Source organism: Lotus japonicus, chromosome 6 (genome assembly GCF_012489685.1).
Source record: "Lotus japonicus ecotype B-129 chromosome 6, LjGifu_v1.2".
Lineage (NCBI taxonomy): Eukaryota > Viridiplantae > Streptophyta > Magnoliopsida > Fabales > Fabaceae > Lotus > Lotus japonicus.
The window spans coordinates 61,487,102-61,514,383 of NC_080046.1; the positions used below are offsets into that span (position 1 = coordinate 61,487,102).

At 38.9% G+C, this 27,282-nt stretch overlaps 3 protein-coding genes across 3 annotated transcripts; 2 read left to right on the forward strand and 1 right to left on the reverse strand.

The window, feature by feature from the left end:
* Positions 1 to 5,821: 5,821 nt before the first annotated feature.
* Positions 5,822 to 7,406, forward strand: LOC130726353 (probable aspartic proteinase GIP2). The gene has a single exon (XM_057577608.1). It carries the CDS (start codon positions 6,036 to 6,038, stop codon positions 7,266 to 7,268), a length of 1,233 nt encoding a protein of 410 aa, XP_057433591.1. The 5' UTR covers positions 5,822 to 6,035; the 3' UTR covers positions 7,269 to 7,406.
* A 149-nt stretch (positions 7,407 to 7,555) lies between these two features.
* LOC130726352 (factor of DNA methylation 4-like) lies at positions 7,556 to 9,365 on the reverse strand. The gene has a single exon (XM_057577607.1). The coding sequence runs from the start codon at positions 9,190 to 9,192 to the stop codon at positions 7,594 to 7,596; it is 1,599 nt and encodes a 532-aa protein (XP_057433590.1). The 5' UTR covers positions 9,193 to 9,365; the 3' UTR covers positions 7,556 to 7,593.
* Positions 9,366 to 12,596: 3,231 nt separating this feature from the next.
* On the forward strand, positions 12,597 to 18,699 carry LOC130723665 (dihydroxy-acid dehydratase, chloroplastic). The gene is made up of 14 exons (XM_057574776.1): positions 12,597 to 13,231; positions 13,334 to 13,405; positions 14,069 to 14,116; positions 14,577 to 14,731; positions 14,801 to 14,995; positions 15,073 to 15,184; positions 15,323 to 15,392; positions 15,481 to 15,539; positions 15,649 to 15,772; positions 15,875 to 15,945; positions 16,924 to 17,025; positions 17,285 to 17,365; positions 17,584 to 17,742; positions 18,271 to 18,699. Exons 1-14 carry the CDS (start codon positions 12,746 to 12,748, stop codon positions 18,319 to 18,321), a joined length of 1,785 nt encoding a protein of 594 aa, XP_057430759.1. The 5' UTR covers positions 12,597 to 12,745; the 3' UTR covers positions 18,322 to 18,699.
* The last annotated feature ends 8,583 nt before the right edge of the window (positions 18,700 to 27,282 follow it).

Sequence of the window (27,282 nt, forward strand, 5' to 3'; positions counted from 1 at the left end):
GGGCATATCTCTCTCAACGGTCTCTCCTCTTTCTCTCTTGCTAATAACTAAATAAAGTGTAAAAAACACACAACTCTCTTAATGTTTTTCAAAATGTCACTCCATTCAATTTTTGTCTAAAATATACACTTCACTCCACCATTTTTCAACCTCTGCGATGGAATAGCAAAATCTGTCTAAAAAATTTGAATAATCAGTGACATATTTTATGAAGGGATATTTTCCGTCGCAAAAGACGTTACTAATTAAATCCATCTATTTTAGCGACAGGTCATATTTCCGTCTCTAAAATTTGTTGATAATTTAAAATACTTTGTTAAACTTTACATGTATTAATCAACAGATTACATTCCCATCTCCAAGATGCATTAAGTTTCTTAATTAAAAAATATAAAACATAAAATATGTAGTTAAGTGATCCATTAGTGGGCCGGAAATAAATTTCATTCTCATGATGGTAAGATTTCCTCCCCTTTAACATGAAATGAAATTTATAGAAATTATAGGTAAATTATGTGCCTTGGAATCAATGAAAGGCTTTTCTATTTACAAATCAAACAATTTTTTCCATATAACCCGAAAATGACATTCATAATGAAATTCTTTCCAAAACATCCTAAAAACATTATTCTAAAACTTGAAACAAACATTATTCTGGCTTGCGTGGAGGTGCGGGATGATGTTGAGGGCTTGTCTCTCTTGGCAGCGTCGGCTTCTCTTCCGGGAGCGGTGGCCCGTACTTCACGCGGTCGAAAAAGACGTGGCTTCTCAGCAAAGTCTTGGGGCTTGAGTTTGAGGGAAACGACCTTGAGGCTATTCGAGGTTTGGAAAAGGTGTACGAGGATCATTTCAATGCTTGATCTTTTCAAGGCTTGATCTGTGTAGTTTCCGGGCTATATTTTGGGCTTCCTAGGGTGTGCTGTTGGTTTTTCCTTTGCTGTCCAGATTGGTTTTTAACCCGGTTTTGTTCCTTTTCTCGGCCTAGTGGGTTCTCTTTTGATCGTTGAGATAACTCATTTTTTTTGGGTTATCTTTTCTCCCTAAGGGTGCTGTCCTTAGGGGTTTTTTGTGGATATTAATAGATATTCCTTCATCTTTAAAAAAAAAAAAAACTTGAAACAAACTGATTTCACTGCATGCATGACTTTGAATTTAACAAAGGAGTAATTGTTATGGCAAATTTTTCTTCTTTTAACATGATGAATTCAGTTTTTTTCCCCTTGGCAATGGACAACTTCAATTGGGCTTTTGTGTCGGCCTAAAGGTGTCGAACTTTGAAAGCATTGACGATTAATTAATAAATTGAAAGTTTACCTTTCTGAGTGCGCCATGTGTCATGACATTATTGAAAAAGATGCTTATACAATTTGTCAGTTTGACAGAGAAATTAAATTAAGGTATGGACTATGGAAGGATGTTGCGTTTCATGATGTATTTGTTCATAAATGATAGCTCAGTCAATCCCTGAAGAATAGTTAAGTTTTTTTTTTTAATAAGCCATATAGAATATATTGAAGTGAAGTACAATGGGTACTTTAATCCCAATACAAGTAGGAAAAGAAAAAAAAAAGATAAATAACTATTCCAAGAAAGTAACAAGATCCTTCTACTATAAAGAAAGCCCACCACCCACCACCTCTTTGGGGACAGACTAAAGAAATCAAGCCTCGTTAAAACCTTATCAGGAAAAATCCCCTTGGAAAAACATGGTGAAGAATAGTTAAGTGGTACGTAAAAGTTAAATGACATGTATATTGAGAATCAAAAAGTTAAGGATCAATTCTTGGAGAGTGTAACACTAGTTTTATTTTTGTCTATAACATATGTCGCCATTAATTTAAGAAATTATTGTATATTTTTCTCAACAAATTAATAATATTATTGTGAAATTCAAACTTATGCTCTCATTTCAGACTTTTTTACTTGGTTAGTGTAATTTGAAAACAAAATAATCAAATTAGTGCAACTTTTGATTTAATTACACAATTAGTGTAAATCGCCACTTTCAATGGCGATATCTTTTTTTTTTTCTTTTTTTTCTATAGAAATCGCCACTAGTAGTGGCGCCACCCAATTTTTTTTTTTACTTTCATTTTTAGTGACGGAAGAAATCCGTCACAAAATCCTAGCGTATTATAATATGAAAGGTATTAGTGACGAAAGGTAAAGAGAGAATACATCTGTCGCAAATTGTTTAGCGACGCAATTTTGTTTGCGACAAAGTTATTCGTCACAAAATCCTAGTGAATAATGACAAACAATATTAACGACGGATATTAGAGTGTAGATATTTTCGTCGCAAAATTATTAGCGACGAAATTTTGTCCGTCACTAATGAGCAGAGTCAAAAAAAAAAAAATTATGGTGTCGCCACTGAAAGTGGCGATTTTATCAAAAAAAATTAAAAATAAAGAGGTATCGCCACTTTAAGTGGCGATTTACACCAATTGTGTAATTAAATCAAAAGTTGCACTAGTTTGGTAAATTTTTTTAAAAATTACACCAGTCAAGTAAAAAAGTCCTCATTTCACTAAGACTAACATGTTTATCACTAGAGTAATACCTTAATTATAACAATGCTAGTCTTTATAAGCCTGCATGTCTACAGTCTACGCAAATTTAATTTGTTGATGTGTAGAAGCTAGCGATTAGTACCAAAGGCACCAGTAAAATAGCAGTGTGTCACGTCACTAGTCAGTGACGGAATATATCCATCACAAACTAACAATATTAGTCACGGAAATGTCCCGTTACGATCACTTGCAAAAAGTAACGGTATCTTATCAGTGACGGAACATATTCGTCAATAGTAAGTGACGGATGATTCGTCACTATTTAATGACGAAATATTTTTGAAATCAGTTCTAGTGACAGATTATTTTATCAGTGAGACAGTGACGGTGTCTCTGCGTCACTGATTTATTGCGGGCTATCAATTTCGTCACAAAATATTACCGACGAGACTTTTGTAATGACCAGTATTTCATCATAATTTCCATCTTTAATTGCTTTGTGACCGAAATTTAAGTATTTTGAGACGGAAGTTATCCGTCACAAAGTACTTTAAGTTTGCTAATATATTTCCGATAGTGCAGGTTACTAGCTACTTATTCTAAAAAAAATTGAGAGCAATTTATTGAAATAATAAGTTAAGTAATTACAACTTGTAATTTTTTTTTTTTGCTAATTTACAACTTGTAAATTTATTGATATGCTTTTTGGTGTAAATTGACAACTTATTAGTTCTTATAAAAAATAAGTAGTAGTAAGGTAAATAACTATACTGTATACATCTATATGTATCGAATTCACCATCAGGTTAATGGAAGTTTTTGGCTTTGCCCTAAAAAATACAACTAAAATGAATATTATGAGGATTAAGGACAGAGTCCAACACATCAAGATGGGACAGAAAGTAATATATATTCCATGAGACTGCGACTCGGGAAGAGAATCTAATTTTGTATATATTTAAGTTTTTAATAGTTTAGTGACCTCTGATCAAGTTACCGTCATAATAATCATTGTGCGATCTGATTCGTTAGTGTTTACATCAATTAACTCCGTTAAAAAATGGGTCGTGAGAGGTTGAAATATCGCGGTTCCTCACATTAGAAAGTAAATTAACCAAGTGGGTTGGTGTAGTGGTTTAGTACTTCATCCTTTAGGTTGAGAGTTCAAATCCCAACTCTTGTGAATAGAAAAAAACTTATTGGCCAGCCCCCTATCACTTAGTGCGCTGACCGTGGGGCGAGAGATCGGCTGTGAGGATACCTTGATCAAGACAAAAAAAAAATTATAAGTGAATTTTACATTTTATTTTCACTTAAAATTTTAAGGTGTCAGATATATGAGTTCTCTCACTTATAGAATATTTAACACTCTTGTTCAATGTGAGACTTTTTATTAACACTTAAAATCTCAGTAATTTTTCTTCAAGTGTGAGCTCATCTCAAACGAAATTAAGCTTCCAATACTTTCACCATCGTTGGTTCTTTATCAACGAGCTATGTCACCTAAGCATCATTGCCTAGAAACTTTTGACACAAAGAGTCAGTCATCATGGTCACACCACCTATTAGTTTTCATACAATTATTGAGCCGCTAGAGGCATAAAATATAACGAGATCTTCACATTGAGCTAAAAAGAGTAAACACACAAGTGTATTAGACATTAAAATTATTTTGTACGCACCTCATTTTGAGGTGGAATGAGGTGAAGGGATGAGAGACATAGAAAGAAAAGATAGAAAGTACGAGATTTGATATCTGATTATTTTAATGCCTGAAAGCTGGATAGGGTGACCTTTGCGTAAAGATTACATCACCCCAATTTTTATGAAATACAAGATATGATGAGAAATATGAGAGAGGAAGAAATAAAATTATGTGGAAATGAGGTAGAAAAAATTTAAAGTGTGAATGTATCAAAATTCAATAGACACTCATCTTTCACTCAAAAGCGTATGAGTATTCTCTTTCACTAATAAAATGTTCAATACTCTTATAATCATCAAATGTGAGATTTTTTTATTCACATTGGAATTCCCAATAATATTTAATGACCCATTTTTCACAAATTATAAATTATGAAATTAAAATCGCTCGTTTAAAAAATATCATGGACTCAAATCGCACAATCACGTGAGATAGACTAGAAGTGCAATGAAGACTAATAATCAATTAATCTTAGAGCATTAATTTTTGGCTTAAATATGTTGGAGGTCCCTCTAAAATAGGGGTACTTTGGTTTAGGCCCCTACAAAATATTTTTTTGGGAATACACCCCTATTTGTAAAATAATATGGAGGGATAAGCCCTCACCGCTACAAGAATTGTTAGTTTCCTGACAGAGGATGACGTGGTAGCCACATCATTAGGCCACATCATCAACGTTGCCAAGTAAGCACATGAACAAATGTTTAAAATCAAACAAAAATTAACCAGAATTCGAACACAGGTCTTGTGGTAAGGTATCTTTAATTTAAGTTGCAGGTCTTGTGTTCGAATTCTGATTACATATTTTTTCATTTTAAACATTTGCTCATGTGATCCCTTCGGACACAAGTCTTGTGGTAAGGTATCTTTAATTTAAGTTGCAGGTCTTGTGTTCGAATTCTGATTACATATTTTTTCATTTTAAACATTTGCTCATGTGATCCCTTCATATTATTTTCCAAATAGGGGTGTATTCCCAAAAAAATATTTTGTAGGGGCCTAAGCCAAAGTACCCCTATTTTAGAGACCTCTAACATATTTAAGCCTTAATTTTTGTACAGATTGTTTCTACCAACAGTGAGCACACCTGCAAGTTCATCTGATGAGTGATGAGGCGTGGGTAACATTTTCAACCTTGTAAGTCCTTTATGAAAAACTGAAGATTTCAAAAAATAATTTTCTGCAAATACTAATTTTTACTACTATACAATAAGAAAAACTCATCTGGCTGATACAAGAAAATCTCCAAATAAGAAAGTAAGCATTCCAAATTATTTGTATATAGAACACAGAGTAACCATTTCTATGTCTTGAGGTTCCTTGGATAAGCTATCTAAAACTGTAAAGCATGTCCTAAGCCACGACCTCTTTTTATTAAGCTTTATCATATAAATGCAGAGTTGCAGACCACTGATTTAAATTTGCATAAAGCATATGGCTGCTTTTACTTTAGAAATAGATATAAAAATGTTGAGTGGAGTCTGTGAAAGTTATTTTAAAAGGTGAAAAGAAAAAGGACAATTGACTACGTTCAATCTAGTCCCTCTATCCTATTGTGTGTCCCATATAAATAATTGAATTTACCATAGAACAGATATATCTAACAAAGTTCAAGAAGTATCAAACCATGAACTAATCACTGCTTTTTAGCATGATCTGCTTGTCGCCCTTTGATTGAGAACAGGGAAAATAAATCAGCCGCGTGTATGTATTTGCATTGAAGGTTCTTGGTGTTTGTGCAAAGTCTAAATCTTTCACAGCCTATAAATCATTCTCATCCATATCATACTAAGTACTAGTACATCAATTGCATAAACATGCACCATCTACAGATTTTCCTTCTTCCCCTGGCCTTCATTTTCATTTCCTCCACAGTTCTAGCTAATGAACCTGACAAAATTTCACTGGTAGCACCCATTACCAAAGACACCAACACTTCCCTTTATAGCATTACACTGAACTACGCTGAAACATATGTGATTGACCTTGATGCCCCTTTATTATGGCGTTATTGCCAGTTCCCACTGTCTCCAATTCCTTGTTCATCTCCTCAATGCTCTGCAGGCAAGTCTTACAAGTGCCCCCTACCCAAAACCAAGCCCAAATCTGACAAATGCAATTGTGTTGTCACACCTATGAACCCCATCACTAAGAAATGTGCTTTAGCTAACTTAGCCACTGGTTACTTAATCATATCCATGACCAATGGAAAAAATCCAACAGACACTATCAATTTCAGCAACTTCCCAGTTTCATGTGCTCCACAAACCCTTTTGCAGTCTCTTCCACAAAATGATGTTGGTGTGGCTGGTCTTTCTCATGCTCCTCTTGCCCTCCCATCACAGTTAAGTGCTTCCAACAGAAAACTAGCAAAGAAGTTTGCTTTTTGTCTCCCTAGCAGTGAAGAAAAAAAAGGGGTGATTTTCTTTGGCGATGTTCCTGTCCATTTTCTCCCTCCTGCCAAAATCAATCTAGTAAGCACTCTATCTTACACTCCACTGTTGCAGCACCCCAGATCCTCAGAACACTACATAGGCTTAAAGGGTATCTCTATAAACGGAAAAACCAGCAATTTTAGGAGAAATGCTTTTCAGTTGGACACTTCAGGCAATGGTGGGGTGAAGATTAGCACAACTGTTCCTTACACTGTGTTGAGGAGTGATGTCTACCAAGTTTTTGTGAAGAGGTTTTCAGAGGCTATAGGGGGTGTTCCTCGAGCAATGAAGACAGGGCCATTTGAAGTGTGTGTTAATGCTAGGAGAATCGGATTGAGCGTGATCCCATTTCCTAGGATTGATTTGGAACTTGGTAATGGGAAGAACTGGACAATACATAAACCCAATTCGATCATAGATATGGGAGACAGTGTTGGATGCTTGGCATTTGTAGATGGTGGGAAAAGAGCCAAAGAAGCAGTAGTGATTGGATCATACCAGATGGAGAATCAGTTGATGATGTTTGATCTTGCTGCTTCAAGGTTGGGTTTTAGTTCCTCGTTGTTGTTCTATAAAACAACGTGCGGTGGCTTTAATTTTACACGAGGGGCTTGAGCTCCATGTGTATCCCACGACCAAAGAGTTGAACACCTAATAATGTGTTTCCAATGTACTATCTCAGCTCTAGCTTCTATGTCTTGCTTACAAAGTTTATGATTTTGCCTTTCAAAAAATAGTTGATTTTATTTTTTATATGAAGCCATATTGAAGTTTCATTCATTGCAAGTATTAACACAAAAAACCATAAACATAATCTGCTAAAAAAATGCATATTCTGATATCAGAATTATACGCAACAGTAATCCTATAACTGAGTATTGGTATCTCAGTTTTGAACCAAATGCAATTATGTTAGAACAAGAGCTTAAAACACCCAAACTCAGCCTCGAGGTTTCCTTGGTCTTAATTTCCATTGCTTGAGTAGATGTTCAATACCCTCCTTCAACGAAGCCTTCCTTCGTTTCTCAAAATTCCAGAGTTCTGGAATAGGATATCTACCACTAGGGTTGTATACATTTATTTCCTTCACAGCCGTAGTCACTGCTTCATATGCCTCATCACCGAACTCATCCTTCAAAATCCGGATTTTCTCGTCATCTTCATTCAAGATTTCCTCGGATTTTCCTTCTTTATCTGTTACAACTTTAAATGGATGCCAGCTTGGATCTCTAAGATATTTACCCCACTGTGAGCAATACTCCGCCGCTTTGATATGCACATCATCACCAGAAAACTTTCTCTTTGCAGGTTCTATAAATGGCTTATAACTATCAAGGTCCCCCATTCTTTTCACATGAATTTTAGCCCGAGCTGTTGTCGTCTGCCTTATCCCACTTATTAATTCCGTCCGAGCATCTTGAAACTCATCATTGGTCCTGCGCTCCTTGATAACAAGTTCTTGGTGCTTTTGTTCAATTCTTTCCATTTCCTCCTCCTTATCCTGCAGTTCCATTTTAAGTGCATCCAATTTTTTCTTCTCTTCCACATCATCCTCTCCTATGTGTTTCATTACCAGAACAGCTCCTCTCAATCGTTTAATCTTCAATTCCAATGTTTGTTTGGCATCGATTTTTCTTTGTAGTTCATGAATCTTTCTATGCAGTTTCTCCTTTTCTTTCTTCTGTTCTTCAGCCAAATGCATCATCTTCTCGTCAGCCATTTTTTGCTCCATTATTGCCTTTTCATTATTTTCCTTCTCAAGATCTAGCTTCTTTCTCTCATTTATATTTTGTGCTTGACGCTTCTGCAGACCCTTCTCACGATCATCAAGTTTTTTCCTCCAAGCTTCGAGCTCCAACCTGGCTTTTTCATGATCCTTCACAATATTTTCCATATAATCATGTTCCCTCATCTGCATCTTTTTTATTTCATTATTATAAAACTCAGTCATCTCCTCTTTCTGATCCATCACTTTGTTCAGGGACACATTGATCTCATCGAATTTGCTCCTTACGTCGTCCAATTCCTTAGTCTTGGTTTTCAAGGTATCAACCAAACCGGAGACAAGCTTCAATGTTTTCCTATTGTCTTCTGTTTCTTTCCCAGAAAGAGTTTTCAAATCGCCTTTTTTCCGAAGGTGATCACCAATTATACTCTTGTGATGGTAGTCGTCATCGCGAGCCACCCAACCATATAGTTTATCATCCCGTGGCCCTCGCTGCTGTCTTGTATTGTAGTAATCTCTCTTACCACAATGTTGTGCTTCAAAATGTCTTTCAAATTTCATGGCATTGGAGAAGCCATCCATCTCTCTATTGAACTCAACAATGGCAAAGCCTGTATGGCCATTGCGGTTCCATAGTGGATGTACTTTCAGAGGATTAAATCCTTTGAGGGTAAACTCGTCCCTTAGCTTGGTTCCACTTTCTCCTACATACCTTCCATTTTTAAATTCAGTAGGAACGTTCGCAACAATGCCCATCCAAGGCCAGACAAATAATGGGTCAGACTCGCGCATACGTTTTGATTTATGTGACATATTGGGGTGGAAGATTGGTGTTTGACGATGTGTTGAGGTGAATGGAAGATTGGTGTTTGATATCGAAGAAGAAGAAGAAGAAAGCCTAAGAAGGTTTGGAAACACCAAAATGAGGGAAAAGTGGTGGAAAATGAGAGAGAGAGGATTTTGGTTCAGAGTTTGTTACACATTTCGCGCAGAGAAGGAAAGAAGATATGAAACCGTCTCTGTTGTGGTGGCAGACTGGCTGTCCGTGTTTGTAGCGGATTTTGAATTTGTCTCATGCAGGAAAATCAGTGTTTTAAAACTCGGCTCGGTCATCGACTCGATCGAGGCATTGAGTCAACGAGTCACTGGTCGAACCAGTGAGTCATTGGGCGGATTGTTTGACTCGGTTAATATTAAAATAAAATAAAAAAATGGAAATAATAGGTAAGATTGATTGATAACTTGGTATTTTTGTACCAAAAAAAATAACTTGGTATTTCAAATTTAAAAACATAAGCACGGAGTGTTTTAAGCAATACTAAACTTAAATTTCATTAATTATTTGCTGTATTCATTTGTAAATATTTTAATAATATATTTCATTTTATTGTTTACGTATTATATTTGGTTATTCTATAAATATTTCTCATCCAGTAAGGTTAGCAAACTTCACTAGCAGCCTAGTGGTAAGACATTCCTTGTGTAACATTCAGGTCCTGTGTTCAAGCCTTACTTGGAACACATTTTTTTTTAAAAAACGTAAGGAAACAAATTATTGAGGGTGGCTCGCCGGTCCAACCGAGAACCGGCCGAGTCACCGGTTTTATGTCCAAACCGGCCGAGTCACATCGGTTTGATCCGGTTCTGTGCATGTTCGGTCCAACTACTCGCTCGAACCGGCCGCACCACCGAGTCCCGGTTGAACCGGTCGGACCGGCCGGTCCGAGCCGAGTTTTAAAACAGTGAGGAAAATACTAAGTCATATACATACTCATATCTCCCGGCTTTCATGTGTTTTGTTATTAGTTATTGCTGGAGAGCGGAACTCTAACGAGGTTGCCCAGTGGCAGGTCAACGCTTACGTGACATAATCTACGTTATTTTTAATTAAATTTAATTTCCATATTTTCAATTAATAATTTAATTTAATATTATAATTAAAAAAAATTAAAATTACAAAAACAGTCTCAATCATTAAATTAACCCCTCCATCATCCATCTTCATCTTCAATCTTTATCACCATTCACCTCTAGAAATCAGATTTCCAACATCAAACTCCCATAACCACTACAACCCATAATACCAAACGTAAATCCCATAAAATCCCCAAACTTTCAAAACCTACATAAAAGATACCCAATCTTCCTTCTTCCATCATAGATTCATTGATCCAGATCTTGCTTACCCAATGTTCCTTCTCCTATCACCACTCCCCCGAACCAGACCTTTCATGACTCCTACAAAGCCTTCAATCGCCGAAAACCCAGAGACACAATAAGATTTGAGCAAGATTCGAAGCAAGATCCCGAACCAAGGTTTTCTGAGGAGCAAGATTCAAGCAAGATCCAGACGGGGGTGGGTTTCTGGGGTGGGTTGGGTTTCTGAGCTCCGCCCTCCGACGATGACTAATACCAAACACGTGAAAGTTCAGAGAGATATCGCAAGGGAGGAATTAAATTCAAAATCCGATATAAAGACAATGATCAATTTGACCTTTAAAAGTTAATTATTCATTTGTGTTTATCTACAAATATGATAAATGATTTTTTTCTTTCTTGATCAAAATAGCCCCACAACTGATAGATGTGAGAGCCAACGATCAACATACTAAATGGTATGGATCATCAACCAATGAATTTTTTCCATCCATAGGAGTTGTGGTTCGAAACCCCAACCACTTGTTTAGTTTTAAACCACTATGCTTAAAACTTTCTCACGGTCCCTTCTTTTTCATCTTCACCACATTTTATCTTCTCACGCTCATCATTCCCTTCGTGCATATTTGGGTTGACACTTAATGACAACATAATTTAACGTATCTCAACTGGGAAAATTAGAATTTGTCACGTCGAGTTTACCAAAAGTGAATCGAAAAAATATGATTTTAACACGTTAACTCCAACGTTAATCAATGTTTTTTCAAAAGTGAATCAAGCACACACACGATAATCTTCTTCCATTTTTGTTCCTTTCTCTATTTCTCACCACACCAACCACTATGTTGTATATGTGTTGAGAAATATATAGTGATTTCCACTTCTTAATTTTAGTATATGTATGTTCATGTGCAAGAGTTAGTTAAAAGTGGTTGTTGTATCATAGAGAATTTAGACCAGACCAGAGACCATCTATATCAAGTAATTTACTTATGGTTGCAAAACACCCTTAAGCCTAGTGTTATGTACACCTCAGCCATATTGTTGGATTAAATATTTTTTTTTCCACATGGATGGGCAAGACCTTAACACTACAAATCATACACCATCAAAGAGGACTGGACTTTAGAAACGTCCTGCAACAAGAGACTACAACATTCCACTATGGGGAATCTAACACATGAAGACCAAAGCTAACAACACAAGCATTCTTAGCTGAACAATAAGCCACAAAATTCGCTTCATACGAGTAAATTTGGAAACACACTTCCAAGTATGGGGAGAAAAGCACGATAGATGTCTTGCCCCATCTCTAAATATGGATTAACCAAAACACAACTAGCCGCCACAATCTCCAAAGCAACACTCGAATCACGCTCAATGATGATTCTCGAGAAGCCCCACGCAAAAGCAAGCTCCAACGTTGTCCTGATGCCCCATAGCTCGGCCAAGAGAGGATTGGAGGTCCCCAGCCTACAACAAAACCCAAGGATCCATCAACCCCCACTATCACAAACCACCCCACCACTTACACATCACAATTTTATCAGGTTTTACCTCACATTTATAAGATCATTATTTTAACATATGAAAGTAAATCAATGATTATACATAGAGCCGGATACGCGGGTGGCCCGCCCCACGTAGGCCCGCCCCGCACAAGCCCGCCCCGAGTAGACTCGCCCCGCGTAGGCCCGCATTTTAGCGGTCCTCTATTTTCCGGGCTATGGCCCGCACTAGTCCGCGGTTTCGCGGGCCGGTCCGCGGACTTTGGCCTCTCTTACCCTTTTTTGCCCTTGTAGGCCCGCCCCGCTCCGCGTAGGCCCGCATTTTAGCGGTCCTCTATTTTTCGGGCTATAGCCCGCGGTTTCACGGGCCGGCCCGCGGAATTCGACTCGCTTACCCAGCTCTAATTATACATATACAATACAATGTTAGCACTAGATAATGAATACATGTACAATGTATTGTATAAATTTATATTATCCTACCGAATATTGAATAATATATTTTCCAACAGCCAACCCAATTCCATCACGAGATTCACAAGTGTAAGAAATAATTTTGAAGCAACGACAAAATGCAATGATGTCTCAATCTGTGTGTATAAACCCAGCTTCGATTCTGCTATCTTCCCACCCCTAAACCCTCATTTCCTAACTATCTCTTCTCCTCTCCACTCTGCTCCGCCGTCATCCACCGCAAAACAATGCAGTCCACTCTCTTCTCCCCCACCATTTCCCCTCTCCTCCCCACCTTATCCCACTCCCATCCTCGCCGTACAGTGCGAGCCTCCGTCGCCGCCGTCGAAACCCAGACCAAGCTCAACAAGTACAGCTCCCGCATCACCGAGCCCAAGTCTCAGGGCGCCTCTCAGGCCGTCCTATACGGCGTGGGCCTCTCCGAAGATGACATGACCAAACCCCAAGTCGGCGTTTCCTCCGTCTGGTACGAGGGAAACACCTGCAACATGCACCTCCTCGACCTCTCTGAAGCCGTCAGGGAAGGTGTTGCTCAGGCCGGGATGATCCCCTTCAGGTTCAACACCATTGGGGTGAGTGATGCTATCTCCATGGGTACCAGAGGTATGTGCTATAGCTTGCAGTCAAGGGACCTCATTGCTGATAGCATTGAGACTGTCATGGCTGCTCAGTGGTATGATGCCAATATCTCCATTCCTGGCTGTGACAAAAATGTAAGAAATTTTCACTCCTTTTTTACCTTATCTCTTTTGAGCATGTTTTGCAACTCAGTTCAGTTCAGTTCAGTGATGTGGTGTCTCTTCGTATTTTTGCAGATGCCAGGTACAATCATTGCAATGGGGCGGCTCAACAGACCCAGTATTATGATTTATGGTGGGACTATTAAGGTAAATGCCATTCTAGATTGGAAGTAGTTCAAGTATGTTTTCTGAAATCATATGACTAAAGGGGTGCTGAACTTTGTCATTTTGTTGTTCAAAACTCTAACACTCCCACTTCCTTAGAAGGGGGGGGGGAAACAATTCCTCAGTCGATGAAAGTATCACTGTGCAGGCCTATTTTTTGTTATTATAGTTATCTGATAAATTTGTAGTTGGGGTTGGATAGTCAGCAAATGTTTTATGGTGGGTGGTTTGTGTGTGTGTGCTTTCTGTGATTTAAGGGTCATACTCGTACTTGACATCATAGAATTTAAGATAATCATATGGTTTTTTTTGAAGGGGATCATACCACTTTGTCAATATTTACAAGGAATTTTATTGCAATTTGATGTAGGGTAGAGTAAAGCAATTCCCTTGATTAAAATTAATGTGCTTCAGGGGAAATTTGGATAGTAGGGAAGTCGGATTACAACCACTATTTTAAATTTACAATGTCTTGGAGCTTTTTTAACTGCAAGCTGCACATGCAATCCATGTAACACTTATGCAGTTAATATCAAGTATGGGTTGTTTATTTTCTTATAAACTGATGAAAATTTCTTTTTCCCTCTGAATTGTGGTTCGATTCAGGTGCATTTGTTAATTTTGTTTCTCTGTTTTTTTTTTCAGCCTGGTCATCATCAGGGTAATACATATGACATAGTGTCTGCCTTTCAGGTATGAGAAGCCATTATTGTTTGAATCTCTTCCCATCTCATATTGTGGTTGAATTACTTTTCTTTCTTTTATTTCATACTCATTCAAACAGAACTCAATTTTGTTAAATAAAAGATTTTATTTCTTCAAGAGTAGGAGAAGAAATATGACAGAGAAGTGCATCAAACCTTCTTTGAACAATGAGAAAATGAAAGTGAATAAAAAAAACTGAAAAGAGCTCTCCTAGCCCTTTTCTCTTATGAAAATATTCTCTTTTTTTGGGAGACATTGTAAGGGTAACTTTTATATTGCCACTGAGGAAGAATTGAATCATTTTGGTTTTTGTATACTCTTTTGAGTAATTGAGTTCTCTTTTTAAACAAATAAATATGTTATTGCTCATGTTGGAAATACTAAAGTTCATAATATAAATTTGTTTTCCCTAAATTTCAAAACTTGAATGTGTTTGGTTTTCATGTAGTGCTATGGAGAATATGTGAGTGGATCCATTAGTGATGCCCAGAGACAAAGTGTTATCCGTAACTCTTGCCCTGGTGCTGGGGCTTGTGGTGGAATGTATACAGCTAATACCATGGCATCTGCAATAGAAGCTATGGGAATGTCAATTCCCTATAGGTAAGTATATGTGTAGATTCTTATGTGTCTTATTTTAAACGTGCTTATCTTTATTTGCTGTTAATGTAGCTCATCTACCCCTGCTGAGGATCCTCTAAAGTTGGATGAGTGTCGTTTAGCTGGGAAATATATTCTGGAGCTATTGAAGATGGACTTGAAGCCCCGAGACATAATCACTCGTAAATCACTACGCAATGCAATGGTTATTGTTATGGCACTTGGTGGATCTACAAATGCTGTTTTGCATTTAATTGCTATTGCCAAGTGAGTGAAGCTTTGTGCCAGAGATCCTATTGATATCCATTAATCCTCAGAGAAACCTCATGTAATGATTTTCGCAGGTCTGTTGGCATTGATTTGACTCTTGATGATTTTCAAAAGGTTAGCGATGAAGTTCCTTTTCTTGCAGATCTTAAACCCAGTGGGAAATATGTTATGGAAGATGTTCACAAGGTATGCATTTAATGTTTTTTGTTAACTAATTGAAGGTTGCGTCTATTATTATTTTTTACTAGTTATGCTTATGGTTCTTATGCTATTTAATATTTATTAATCCTGCTTGAAATTCCTTTTCAATTCTCTTTTTGATAGATCGGAGGCACCCCTGCAGTTATGCGATACCTTCTTGAGCAAGGATTTTTAGATGGTGACTGTATGACTGGTATGTCCACTTACCTTTTTGTGCTAAGAACAGAGTATTCTTTTCCGAAAAAATATCCATGTCTAACATACATATGTCTCCTCTCTAGTCACTGGAAAGACCCTAGCTGAAAATACAGAACTTGTCCCTCCTTTGGCAAAAGGGCAGGTATGAGCATGATATTTTTCATGTTAAACTTTATCATATCCGAACTGTTCCTGATTACTGTTAATAATTTGATCTTTTATAAAGTACCAATTTCCTGTATGTGATTCAGGAAATAATAAGGCCAATAGACAATCCCATTAAGAAGACAGCACATATCCAAATATTATATGGGAACCTTGCACCACAGGGATCTGTTGCCAAAATTACTGGAAAAGAGGGACTGTACTTCTCTGGTGAACTTTCTTGCTCTGTTTTCTTGGTGTTATAAAATAATTGGTTTGCCCAAATTACATTTCTCTTTGCTACAATTTATTAATAATGGCATATTTCAACAGGTCCTGCACTTGTTTTTGAAGGGGAGGAGGCAATGATTTCTGCCATTTCAGAGGACCCTTCAAGTTTTAAGGTATCTATTTTACCTAGAAATAAATGCATAGGGATAGTGCTGATCCTAGGGTTGTGTAGAGACTCACCATACTGTTACTTGAATGAAGTCTCAGTAATTGAGATTTTGAATAGGTTTAGTTCATATGTGTTAATCAACCTATATTAACATCAAATTATGAGATCCATGTTGATCACAGTCTTGAATCTCTTGATGACATTGGGTGGAAGCACAAACAAAATGAAAATGGGGGCTGGGTATTGTTATAGCAAAATGACATAGAAACCACTAAGCAGAGCAGAAGGGAAATTCCTTTAGATAAAATCTGTGAGTTTCATTGTGTACTGTTCTACCCATAGAAAATCCTTTGACTGGCAAGCAAACAATCTTCTAGGACGTGTATTCTTTAATTCTATTATAATTATTTTAAGTACCTAAAATAAATTGATAAAGTCCCTAAAAATAATACCTAGAAAGGCTACCATTAAATTATCAATTGAGAATATCAGTATACTTAAGCAACATAATTGTGCCTAAAACAACATGGCTTAGTCCTGCATATTAAACCATTAGATGTTAATGTTTCCTTATTAAACTTCAGAGTTTCGCTTTTTAAAATGAAATATGATTTTAGTAATTGAAATTACGGAATGATTCTGTTAAAATGCAATTTAGTTGAGCAGTAACCACGACCATCAATTTATGACATATATTTTATGGTGTAGTTGTGAATCCTTTAGCAACTATACACTTGTCTCAAAAGCGGGATGCAACTTTTTTCCAAAGGAAGAATTCTTGCTTTTGGCAGAATATATGTTGGAATTGCTTCTCAATTTTAAAGTAAAACATACACTTAGTTGCTAGAGTCTCAGTGGTTTGCTTCTGTTTTGATTATTACACTTGTTGCACAAATTTTTTATTTGGAGCTATAGATCATAGTTCAAATTGCTGCTATTTTTAAGATCTTTTCTGATTCCTCCGTATGACATTTAACTTTAGGGGAAAGTGGTTGTAATAAGGGGAGAGGGACCTAAGGGTGGTCCGGGCATGCCTGAGATGTTAACACCAACAAGTGCAATAATGGGTGCAGGCCTCGGAAAGGTATATCTTGCATCTCCTTATTTATTCTATTAATTAAGTTTGTAATGGTGGTATGCGCATTGTGATTTACAACTATGAACTGACCTGAAGGGCTTTTAATTTTATCTTATTTTTATACTTTTTGTTTAGCCAAATGTATGTATAAACTCTAAAGTCGCTTGATTATTAGTTTTTTAAATAGAAACTATAATGCATCTTTCATGATTTATGAACTTACTCTGAACTGGTATTTTTTTTTGATATTTTTTTGACGCTTCAGGATGTTGCACTATTGACTGATGGAAGATTTTCTGGAGGTTCACATGGGTTTGTGGTTGGTCATATATGCCCTGAAGCACAGGTGAATTGACAATGCGGTAGCGTTTTGGTTTATTGAAAAAATGAAATAATGACTGTTATGTGATGATTAACCATTATGACTTGACATGCTTTTATTTTCCATTTCTACTGTGACATGTTCAATTGTTCATATTTTAATCCATATGAAGATAAAGAACCTTAATTATAGTTTGTTGTAGCGAACCAGTAATATTTACACTTGCTTCATTGATTTGATAGGAAGGTGGTCCAATTGGTTTAATTCAAAATGGAGATGTTATCAACGTTGATATCAAGAATAGGAGAATTGATGTTTTGGTACCAGATGAGGAGATGGAAGCACGCAGGAAGAAATGGACCGCTCCTCCATACAAAGCAAACCAAGGAGCTCTCTACAAGGTATGAGAACTGGAACACCTTATGGACAAAAAATATGAAATATATTTATAAAGATCTGATTACCTTTTATTCCTTTATCTTATAATGAATACTATTTTGGCGAGTTTAGTCCCTCTAATTATAATTGTTACTGTTAGAATTTAGTTCTGTAAGTTGTGAATAGATTTATCCTCATCTTTTTAGACACTCTTAGTATAGAGAGGTTTTAATGATGTATTTGATGGAAAAGACAGCTTAGGCATAGCATTCTTGGGTATTCTTAATTGGTGTTGGTGTGGTCCAACACGGGTAAAATTTGCAGAAAATAAAAGGATCTTTGAAGGACAGATGTGGTTGAACAACTTGAAGGTCCAAAGTATAGCACATGAAAAATATAGGGATGGAAATAATTTTTTTATTGAAATTAGAGGACCTTGTACTTAGACAACAATCAGCATCTTATGGATAGTGCATATGAAACATGATCTACACTTGTTGCTAATTTTTTCTTCCTGTGTTTTAAGCTTACATATGTTTTTCTGCACACAGTACATTAAAAATGTGACAAATGCTTCTAGAGGATGTGTGACAGACGAGTAGAGTGAACGCATTTTTGGTGGTTCTGAGAGGAAGAACTGATCACACACCTAAATAGCGTTTTGATGAGGTGTTATTATTTTGGCTTCAAGGGTGCATACCTTTGTAGCTCGGTGTATCTCTTGTTAGATTTTCATTACTTTTTTGTTATATTATTCTGAGATTAAATCCAATCTCTCTTTTCTCTTTCATCGTTTGTGATCTTCTTAGCTTTAGGTTTTTATAGTTGTTGAAATTTGTATCAGTTAGTGATAAATGTTGGTTTGTCGCCATGGGAAAATTCACTTGTACCAGTTGGCAGAAGTTCAACAATGTAAAAGAGGGCCACAGCATGTAAAGACTCTTACAATGGTTATATTTTGAGAAATGTTTCCTCGATTAGTTCTTTGTTTGGTCATTTTGATTAGTGATTATGGGGCTCTTTAACTCTATGCTTTTGGGGTTTTGTACGTGGTTACTAATCAGATTTGTTAACAATATAAAGGAGAAATCTTATATATGCCCTTTAAGCAAAATAGAGAATCTCATAAATGGTTAGTTTTTTTCTTTATCTCAATTTTTAAACTAAAAATAAAAGAAAATCGAATAGGTAGAGGGCATCCAGTAAGTTATACAAATGGGAGGCGGCTACAAGAAAAGGTGAAGGAAGCATGTGCTTCACTGGAATATAACAACTGGACAAGACAATATTTTGTTGATCTAGACAAGACCAAACCATCCATGTTATGATATGATGTTCTGGATAGGGATGGATTGACAGACGTACGTACGGATTGTCAACAAAGGCAACCAAAGTAAAACCAGGAATTAAGCTTGCATGGTGTTGGCTCAATATTTTGGCCCAAGAAAGAGAAACGCATTCAGCCCAAAACTCTCGAGGAAGTCGAATTCTGACTAAAGAAAGGAAAAGGAAGTTGCACCAAGTTAATGGGGCGGCAAAACTCGACAACAACAATTACTGCTAAACACAGGCACATGTAACACGTGCCACACTGACCAAGTCAAATTCCCCCCACGATGGTCGAAAACATGGCCAGGAAACGGTTGGAGCAGTTGAAGCACACGATCTCCACCACCATGCGCAGAACTTCCGGAGCAAGCATCAGATCGTGGGAGAAACCAGACCCACTAACACGCAGAACACGAAACTCTATAAATAGGAGAATCCAATTCAGAAAGAGGGTTCCCAACTGAAAAACTCTGAAAATTCACTAAAAGCTCTAAACGTCCGCATCAATGAGACTTCGAGAGCAGAACGTGATGATGGAGGAGTATGTTGCAGAACCAACGCTTTAATTTCCTTGCATTTCAGTTCGTTAATTTCCAGTTTTTATGTGTAGCTTGTTTTGTCGAAATTTGCTTTCATGTTATTTTGGTTTGCTTGACTATTTTGTAATCGACTCATATTCAATAAAATCCAGTTTCGTTTGAAGTTGTTTATTGTTGTCGAAAACACATCCGTCCACACACTACACTTTGGCAAAACGTTTTCTCAAAAGGACCCTGAAATCTAAACTTCCTTTAGTCGAACTAAGAGGATATTTGTTTACCAAAAATCCGTGTAAACAAATTGGCACACCTGGTGGGACCGTTTTTGTGAAGACTAAGTTTTACAGAAGCGTTTTGTGTGTTTTGTTTGCTGCATGCTATTTGGTATTTGCTACTTGCCTGGATTGTGATTTATATGCACCTGAGAAGTGGTAAGACTTTGAGTATGGCAAACAACCGAGGAAGAACCTCCCCTCAAGGATCTAACGTGGGTAATCAGAGTAGTCCCGGGGGAAGTAGTGGTAATAATAATGAAGAAGTGTCTACTGGAATGGGGCATGGCACCAGTATGCCAACCCAGAACGTGGCAATTTCTGCAGTTGCAGAAATGCCTGTATCTACATCAGTACAGGCACAAATTGTTCCAACGATTACGAGGGACATGCCTTATGGTATGCCTACATCTATGATGCAAGGCATACAAGGCACGTATTCGACGTTCCCTGAAAATGTTCCCCCATTCAGCATACCCCCTTTTGGGGCAAATGGAACAATGTTAAACTTGGGAAGTCGAGTTAGTCCCCCTATTCCTGGATCTAGTTCACAAATTTATTTATCTACAGGTATGAATAATGGTTCACTTCAAGCCATTAGGCAGCAAGTAGATGATAGTAACCATGAAATGGTTAACATGCTATCTCGACAGATAGGTGAGCTAATCAATCCTGTGCTCCAAAATAATAATGCCAATAATCAGCATTTGGCACGACAGATGGATCGTTTGGCGACAGCCCTGGGGGCACCAGTCGAAGTCCAACCGGCACCAGGGATTAACCAAATCCCGTTGCCTAACCATGTCCCTGCCCCGGTGCGCTATCAAGCGCCGCAACACCAAGAGATGAGGGCAAACCCTTTGTACGAGGCAGTGCAGCCACCATTGCAAAATGTGTATATGGTAAACAGGGAAGAACACGCTGATGGTGTGCTAGAAAGAATTCGACACCAGAACGCTGGGGGGCAACAAAATGTTGCTGCTGTGGTGGAGCAATTGTTGAACTAACATGGTTTCAACGTGGGTTTCGCGAATAGACCCCATTTTGTGTCAGCCTTTACAGAGGAAGTTCTCGAATCAGAACTTCCTCGAGGCTGGAAGGTCCCCAAATTCACTAAGTTCTCAGGGAATTCAGGAGAGTCCACAGTAGAACACATAGCCAGGTACCAAATCGAAGCAGGAGACTTAGCCATCAATGAGAATTTGAAAATGAAGTACTTCCCGAGTTCTCTAACCAAAAATGCATTTACCTGGTTCACCACCCTCGCTCCTAGGTCAGTCAGTACATGGGCCCAGTTGGAAAGAATTTTCCATGAACAGTTCTTTAGGGGAGAGTGCAAAGTAAGTTTGAAAGACCTGGCTAGTGTCAAAAGAAAGCCAGCAGAGTCTATTGATGATTACCTAAACAGGTTTAGGATGCTTAAATCTCGATGCTTCACCCATGTTCCTGAACACGAGCTAGTTGTCTTAGCCGCTGGTGGTCTAGAGTATTCTATTAGAAAGAAGATCGACACTCAGTATATTCGAGATATGTCTTTGCTCGCAGATAGAGTGAGGCACATCGAATTGTTAAAGGCCGAAAAGTCAGAGGAAAGGGCCAAGACTACTAAGTGGCCAAAGAAGGAGAAGGTAGCGTACATAGATGCGGATTCAGTAGGTCAGAGTCCATGTGTCTATCGAGAAGTCCCTGCGGACGTCGATTTGAATGACGTCAATCTGGCTGAACTTCAGCCAGGGGATCCTTATGTGTGTAAAGCATTGAAACCACGTGAAAACAAACTTGGGGAGGAAAACCCCAAGAACACGATTCCTGCTGTAAAAACTTATACTTTTGATGTGGCCAAATGTGATGCAATCTATGATATACTTGTGTCTGATGGTTTGCTTGTGGTCCCCAAAGACCAAAAACTTCCCTCTCCTGAACAAAGGAAAGGGAAGAAATATTGCAAATATCATAACTTTTTTGGCCATTGGACCTCACAATGTGTTCGTTTCAGGGACCTCGTGCAGGGGGCATTGGACTCAGGAAGGCTCAAGTATGACGAAAAAGCCAAAAGTCAAATGAAGATTGACTCCGACCCACTGCAGGTAGCTGAAGCTAACTACGTGGAACCTTTCTACATTGGCATGGTTGACATTTCCGAGAAGCTGAATCTGGGCCTGACACTCGAGGAGGCAAAGGAGGAAAACACGGCTGTCGAAGAACCAGACGTCGTGAAAGAAGTGAACTTGGAAGAGGTTTACCCCAAGGCTGGAGAAACCCTTGTCGAGTTTCTATCCCGCAGCAAAGACGGTGAGAGAGAGGTTATGCTGTGCCCTCGATGCAGCGCTGTTTTCGACAAATCCGCAGCCAAGGCCTATCAAGATTCAGAAATGAAAAGGCATTATCAGAGGAAGGCTCCTGTATCCAGGAGACTGAAGTACCCTCACGAGGAGTGGGTCGAAAGAGACCAGGAACTCGATGGCCATAAAGGCCAAAAAACAAGCAGTAAAGACAAAACTTACCTCCCCAATGCTAGATTGCCAAGAAACCAATGGTTCAGGCCAACGCCTCCAAGGCCAAAACCATACCCTAAGTGGCAGAAAATCGACTTAGGCCAGGGATCCTCTTACATCAACAATTCCCGTGTGTCACGAAGCTACTCCTATGGCTCTGAGAACTACTATGCCCCTGAACAGATGACTAGGACTCAGTTCAGGCGTTTTTTGAGGAAAAGGAAAGCTGAGAGGGAAAGAGGTGGCAAGTTCCGTTCACTATGGGACATAAAGCCAGAAGATAACTCTCGCAATGAACCTAGTGTGGCGTCGATTATCAACCAGCTGGATCACGCCATCAAACAGGGAACAACCATACCACCAAATCCAGCTAAGGAAAAAGGGAAGAATGTCGTCGAGGATGAGGATGAAGACATGCTCGAAGATTTCGACGACAGTGAGGGAGAAGAGCTCAACATCATCTGCATCGTGTCCATCCTACCTGCAGAATTCGATAGAATCTCAGAGGTCACTGAAAGTGAGGAAGACTATTATGTCGACGACGAACCAGATGACAATCCTTTGTGTTATTATGTGATGCAGAGAGGATCTGTCGAAGATGAAAGAGCTATCTTCCAAAGGCCAACCGAGCAAATGAAGAGCCATTTGAAACCGCTATTTGTTTGGGCCAGAGTCGAGGAGAAGGGTGTTAACAAAGTCCTTGTCGACGGGGGAGCTGCAATTAACCTCATGCCCGGATTTATGCTCAAGAAGTTAGGTAAAATTGAAGCGGATCTAATCTCACATGACATGGTGCTTTCCGATTATGAAGGAAAGACAGGTTCTTCCCTAGGGGCAATCATGTTGAACATAACCGTAGGAACAGTAGCCCGTTCCACATTGTTCATTGTGGTCCCTTCAAAGGCCAATTACAATTTGCTGCTGGGAAGAGAATGGATTCATGGCGTGGGGGCAGTGCCTTCGACCTTACACCAACGTATATCCATTTGGAAAGCTGATGGAGTTGTCGAAAATGTACAAGCAGATCAAAGCTACTATTTAGCAGAAACAAGCTACGTTGGTAAGAAGAATTTTGAGAAGAGTTTAGCCACAATTGCTCCTTTAGACACAGTGGCTAGCCAATACTTCAACCCCTACTCAGAGTATTCAGTAACGTTGGATCCCATCCGGGGCCTAAACCTCAATGAAGCATGTAAACCTGATGCCATGAGCGGATGGCACAGTGATGAAGAGAAAGATGCCACTGATGGGTGGCAAGCCAATGATAAAGATGATTAATTCGAGCATGGCTCGAATTTCGGCTTACGCAGCCGAAAACAAAATAAGAACGGCCCTGGAGGCCGAGAGGATGGCCAAAGAAATGGCTATAGACGAAGCTAATGTCTCAATCCTGCCTGTCGAATTGACACCTCAGGAGGAGGCAACAATAAATAAGGATGACACGTGCATAGAAATAAACGAGCAGAGTGCTGAGGAATGCGGATTCGAGGACCTTTGCAATCTGAGGCTAGATTGCATCTATGATGACGGCCCATTAGGCTTCGAGAAGCCAGTGGTCGAATTTTCCAAGAAAATGGAAGCGCAAGACCCTTTAGAAGAAGTAGACCTGGGTGATGGCTTAGAAAAGAGGCCAACGTATATTAGTGCTCTCATTGACCCGGAGCTAAAAGACAGGATGGTGAAATTACTCAAGGAATTCAAAGACTGTTTCGCTTGGGATTACGATGAAATGCCTGGCCTCAGTCGAGAAGTGGTGGAATTGAAGTTACCCATCAAAGAAAACAAGAAACCAGTCAAGCAACTGCCCAGGAGGTTCCATCCAGATGTGTTGGTGAAAATCAAGGAAGAAATCGAAAGACTCCTCAGGTGTAAATTTATCAGAACAGCTCGATATGTGGACTGGTTAGCCAACGTGGTTCCAGTAATCAAGAAGAATGGAAAGATGAGAGTTTGCATAGATTTCCGAGATCTTAACGCTGCCACTCCAAAAGACGAGTATCACATGCCTATTGCTGAGATGATGGTGGATTCAGCTGCTGGTCATGAATACTTAAGCTTGTTGGATGGTTACTCAGGCTACAACCAAATCTTCATAGCAGAAGAGGACGTGTCGAAAACAGCTTTTCGATGTCCCGGTGCCTTGGGGACGTACGAGTGGGTGGTCATGCCATTTGGGTTGAAAAACGCTGGCGCGACCTACCAAAGGGTAATGAATACCATTTTTCATGATTTTATAGAAACCTTCATGCAGGTTTATATTGATGACATTGTGGTGAAATCCCCATCAAGGGATGACCATTTGTTGCATCTAAGGAAATCCTTTGAGAGGATGAGAAAATATGGTTTGAAGATGAATCCCCTTAAATGTGCCTTTGGTGTTATTGCAGGTGATTTTTTGGGTTTTGTGGTGCACAAAAAGGGCATCGAAATCAACAAAAATAAAGCTAAAGCCATTCTCGACACAAGTCCACCAACCAGCAAGAAGCAACTACAATCGTTATTGGGGAAGATTAACTTCCTAAGGAGATTCATTACCAACCTCAGTGAAAAGACCAAGTCATTTTCTCCGCTTCTTCGACTAAAAAAGGAAGATGTGTTCCGCTGGGAGGCAGAGCACCAAAAGGCATTCGATGAACTCAAGAAGTACTTGTCCAATCCACCTGTAATGGTACCACCCATCAAGGGGAGGCCAATGAAGCTGTATATTTCTGCCACAGATGAAACCATCGGGAGCATGCTGGCTCAAGAAGATGAAGATGGCAACGAAAGAGCCATATTTTATTTAAGTAGGGTGTTAAATAGCGCAGAAACTCGATACACTATGATCGAGAAATTGTGTCTATGCCTGTACTTCTCTTGTGTAAAGTTGAAATATTATATAAAGCCAATCGATGTAATGGTTTTTTCTCATTATGATATAATAAAGCACATGTTATCCAAACCAATCTTGCATAGTCGAATTGGTAAATGGGCTTTGGCCCTAACCGAATATTCATTAACTTACACCCCATTAAAAGCGATTAAAGGGCAGGCGGTTGCTGATTTCTTGGCAGATCACACCATGCCTAGAGAGATCATAACCTATGTGGGTATACAGCCTTGGAAGTTATATTTCGAAGGTTCCAGCCATAAGAATGGAACTGGAATCGGGATGTTTATCATGTCCCCGCAGGGCATCCCCACTAAATTCAAATTTAGGATCAAGAGTAATTGCTCGAACAATGAGGTCGAGTATGAGGCACTGATATCAGGCCTCGAGATCTTGCTAGCTCTCGGGGCAAAGAATGTTGTCGTGAAAGGGGATTCTGAGTTGGTAGTAAAGCAGCTTACCAAAGAATACAAGTGCGTTAGTGAGCATCTAGCCAAATATTATGTGAAAGCAAGCAATTTGTTGGCTAAATTCGACGAAGCTGGAATAGGACATGTTCCTAGAATAGAGAACCAAGAAGCCAATGAATTGGCGCAGATTGCTTCTGGGTATATGATAGATAGACTAAAGTTAACAGAGTTAATCAAGATCAAAGAAAAACTGAGTCCTTCAGATCTCGACATTATGGTCATTGATAATCTAACTCCTGACGATTGGAGAAAGCCAATTGTCGAATACCTGCAGAACCCAGTGGGGTCAACTGATAGAAAAGTCAAGTATAGAGCTCTAAGTTACACCATTTTAGGCAACGAGTTGTTTAAAAAGAACGTCGACGGCACACTGTTGAAATGCTTAAGCGAAGACGACGCATTTATAGCAGTATCAGCTGCTCACGATGGCCTGTGTGGTGCTCACCAAGCAGGGGCCAAAATGAAATGGATTCTATTTAGACAAGGTTTGTATTGGCCAACTATCACGAAAAATTGCATCGAGTACGCAAAAGGTTGTCAAGATTGCCAAAAACACTCAGGAATCCAGCATGTGCCAGCTAGTGAATTGCACTCTATTATCAAGCCATGGCCTTTTAGGGGATGGGAAATAGACTTAATTGGTGAAATTCACCCAGCTTCATCAAAGCAGCACAAGTATATCATTGTGGCAGTCGACTATTTCACTAAATGGGTCGAAGCCATCCCACTACAAAACGTAACACAGGAAACGGTGATCGAGTTCATACAAAACCACATTGTATATCGATTTGGATTGCCAGAGTCCATTACAACGGACCAAGGCACGGTGTTTGTGGGACGCAAAGTGGCAGCCTTCGCAGAATCTTGGGGCATCAAGCTTTTGACCTCGACCCCTTACTACGCTCAGGCTAATGGCCAAGTAGAAGCGGCCAACAAAGTCCTAATAAGCTTGATCAAGAAGCATGTGGGTCGAAAACCAAAAAGCTGGCATGAATCTTTAAGCCAAGTCCTATGGGCTTACCGGAATTCACCAAGGGAAGCGACAGGAACGACGCCTTTTCGACTGGCCTATGGCCAAGAAGCCGTATTGCCCGCAGAGGTATACTTGCAATCATGTCGAATTCAAAGGCAAGAAGAAATCCCAAGCGACGTTTACTGGAATATGATGCTAGATAAAATGGTCAACCTCGACGAAGAAAGGCTCTTGGCACTAGACGTCTTAACAAGGCAAAAGGATCGCATAGCTAAAGCATACAACAAAAAGGTTAGAGATCGATCTTTTATTACAGGGGATTATGTGTGGAAAGTTATTCTCCCAATGGATAAAAAGGATAGAGTTTATGGAAAATGGACCCCCAGTTGGGAAGGGCCATTTACAGTCGAGAAAACGTTACCCAATAACGCTTACGTGATCAAGGAATTGGGCAATCAGAGTCAATGTGTTACGATAAATGGCAAGTATTTAAAAGCATATAAGCCAATGTTGCACGAATGTAAAATCGAATGAAACATGAACGATAAATTGCCAAATTATATTCATTAATCGAAAAACATTACAAGTATGGCAAAATACAAGTAAAACTAGAAAA

What these genes read in the sequence shown, in the direction of transcription:
- LOC130726353 (XM_057577608.1), top strand. Translation starts at nt 6,036, where the DNA reads ATGCACCATCTACAGATTTTCCTTCTTCCCCTGGCCTTCATTTTCATT.
- LOC130726352 (XM_057577607.1), bottom strand. Translation starts at nt 9,192, where the DNA reads ATGTCACATAAATCAAAACGTATGCGCGAGTCTGACCCATTATTTGTC.
- LOC130723665 (XM_057574776.1), top strand. Translation starts at nt 12,746, where the DNA reads ATGCAGTCCACTCTCTTCTCCCCCACCATTTCCCCTCTCCTCCCCACC. An exon ending in TTATGGAAGATGTTCACAAG is followed by an intron (nt 15,185 to 15,322) that starts GTATGCATTTAA and finishes TCTTTTTGATAG; the next exon opens with ATCGGAGGCACCCCTGCAGT. An exon ending in CTCCTTTGGCAAAAGGGCAG is followed by an intron (nt 15,540 to 15,648) that starts GTATGAGCATGA and finishes TATGTGATTCAG; the next exon opens with GAAATAATAAGGCCAATAGA.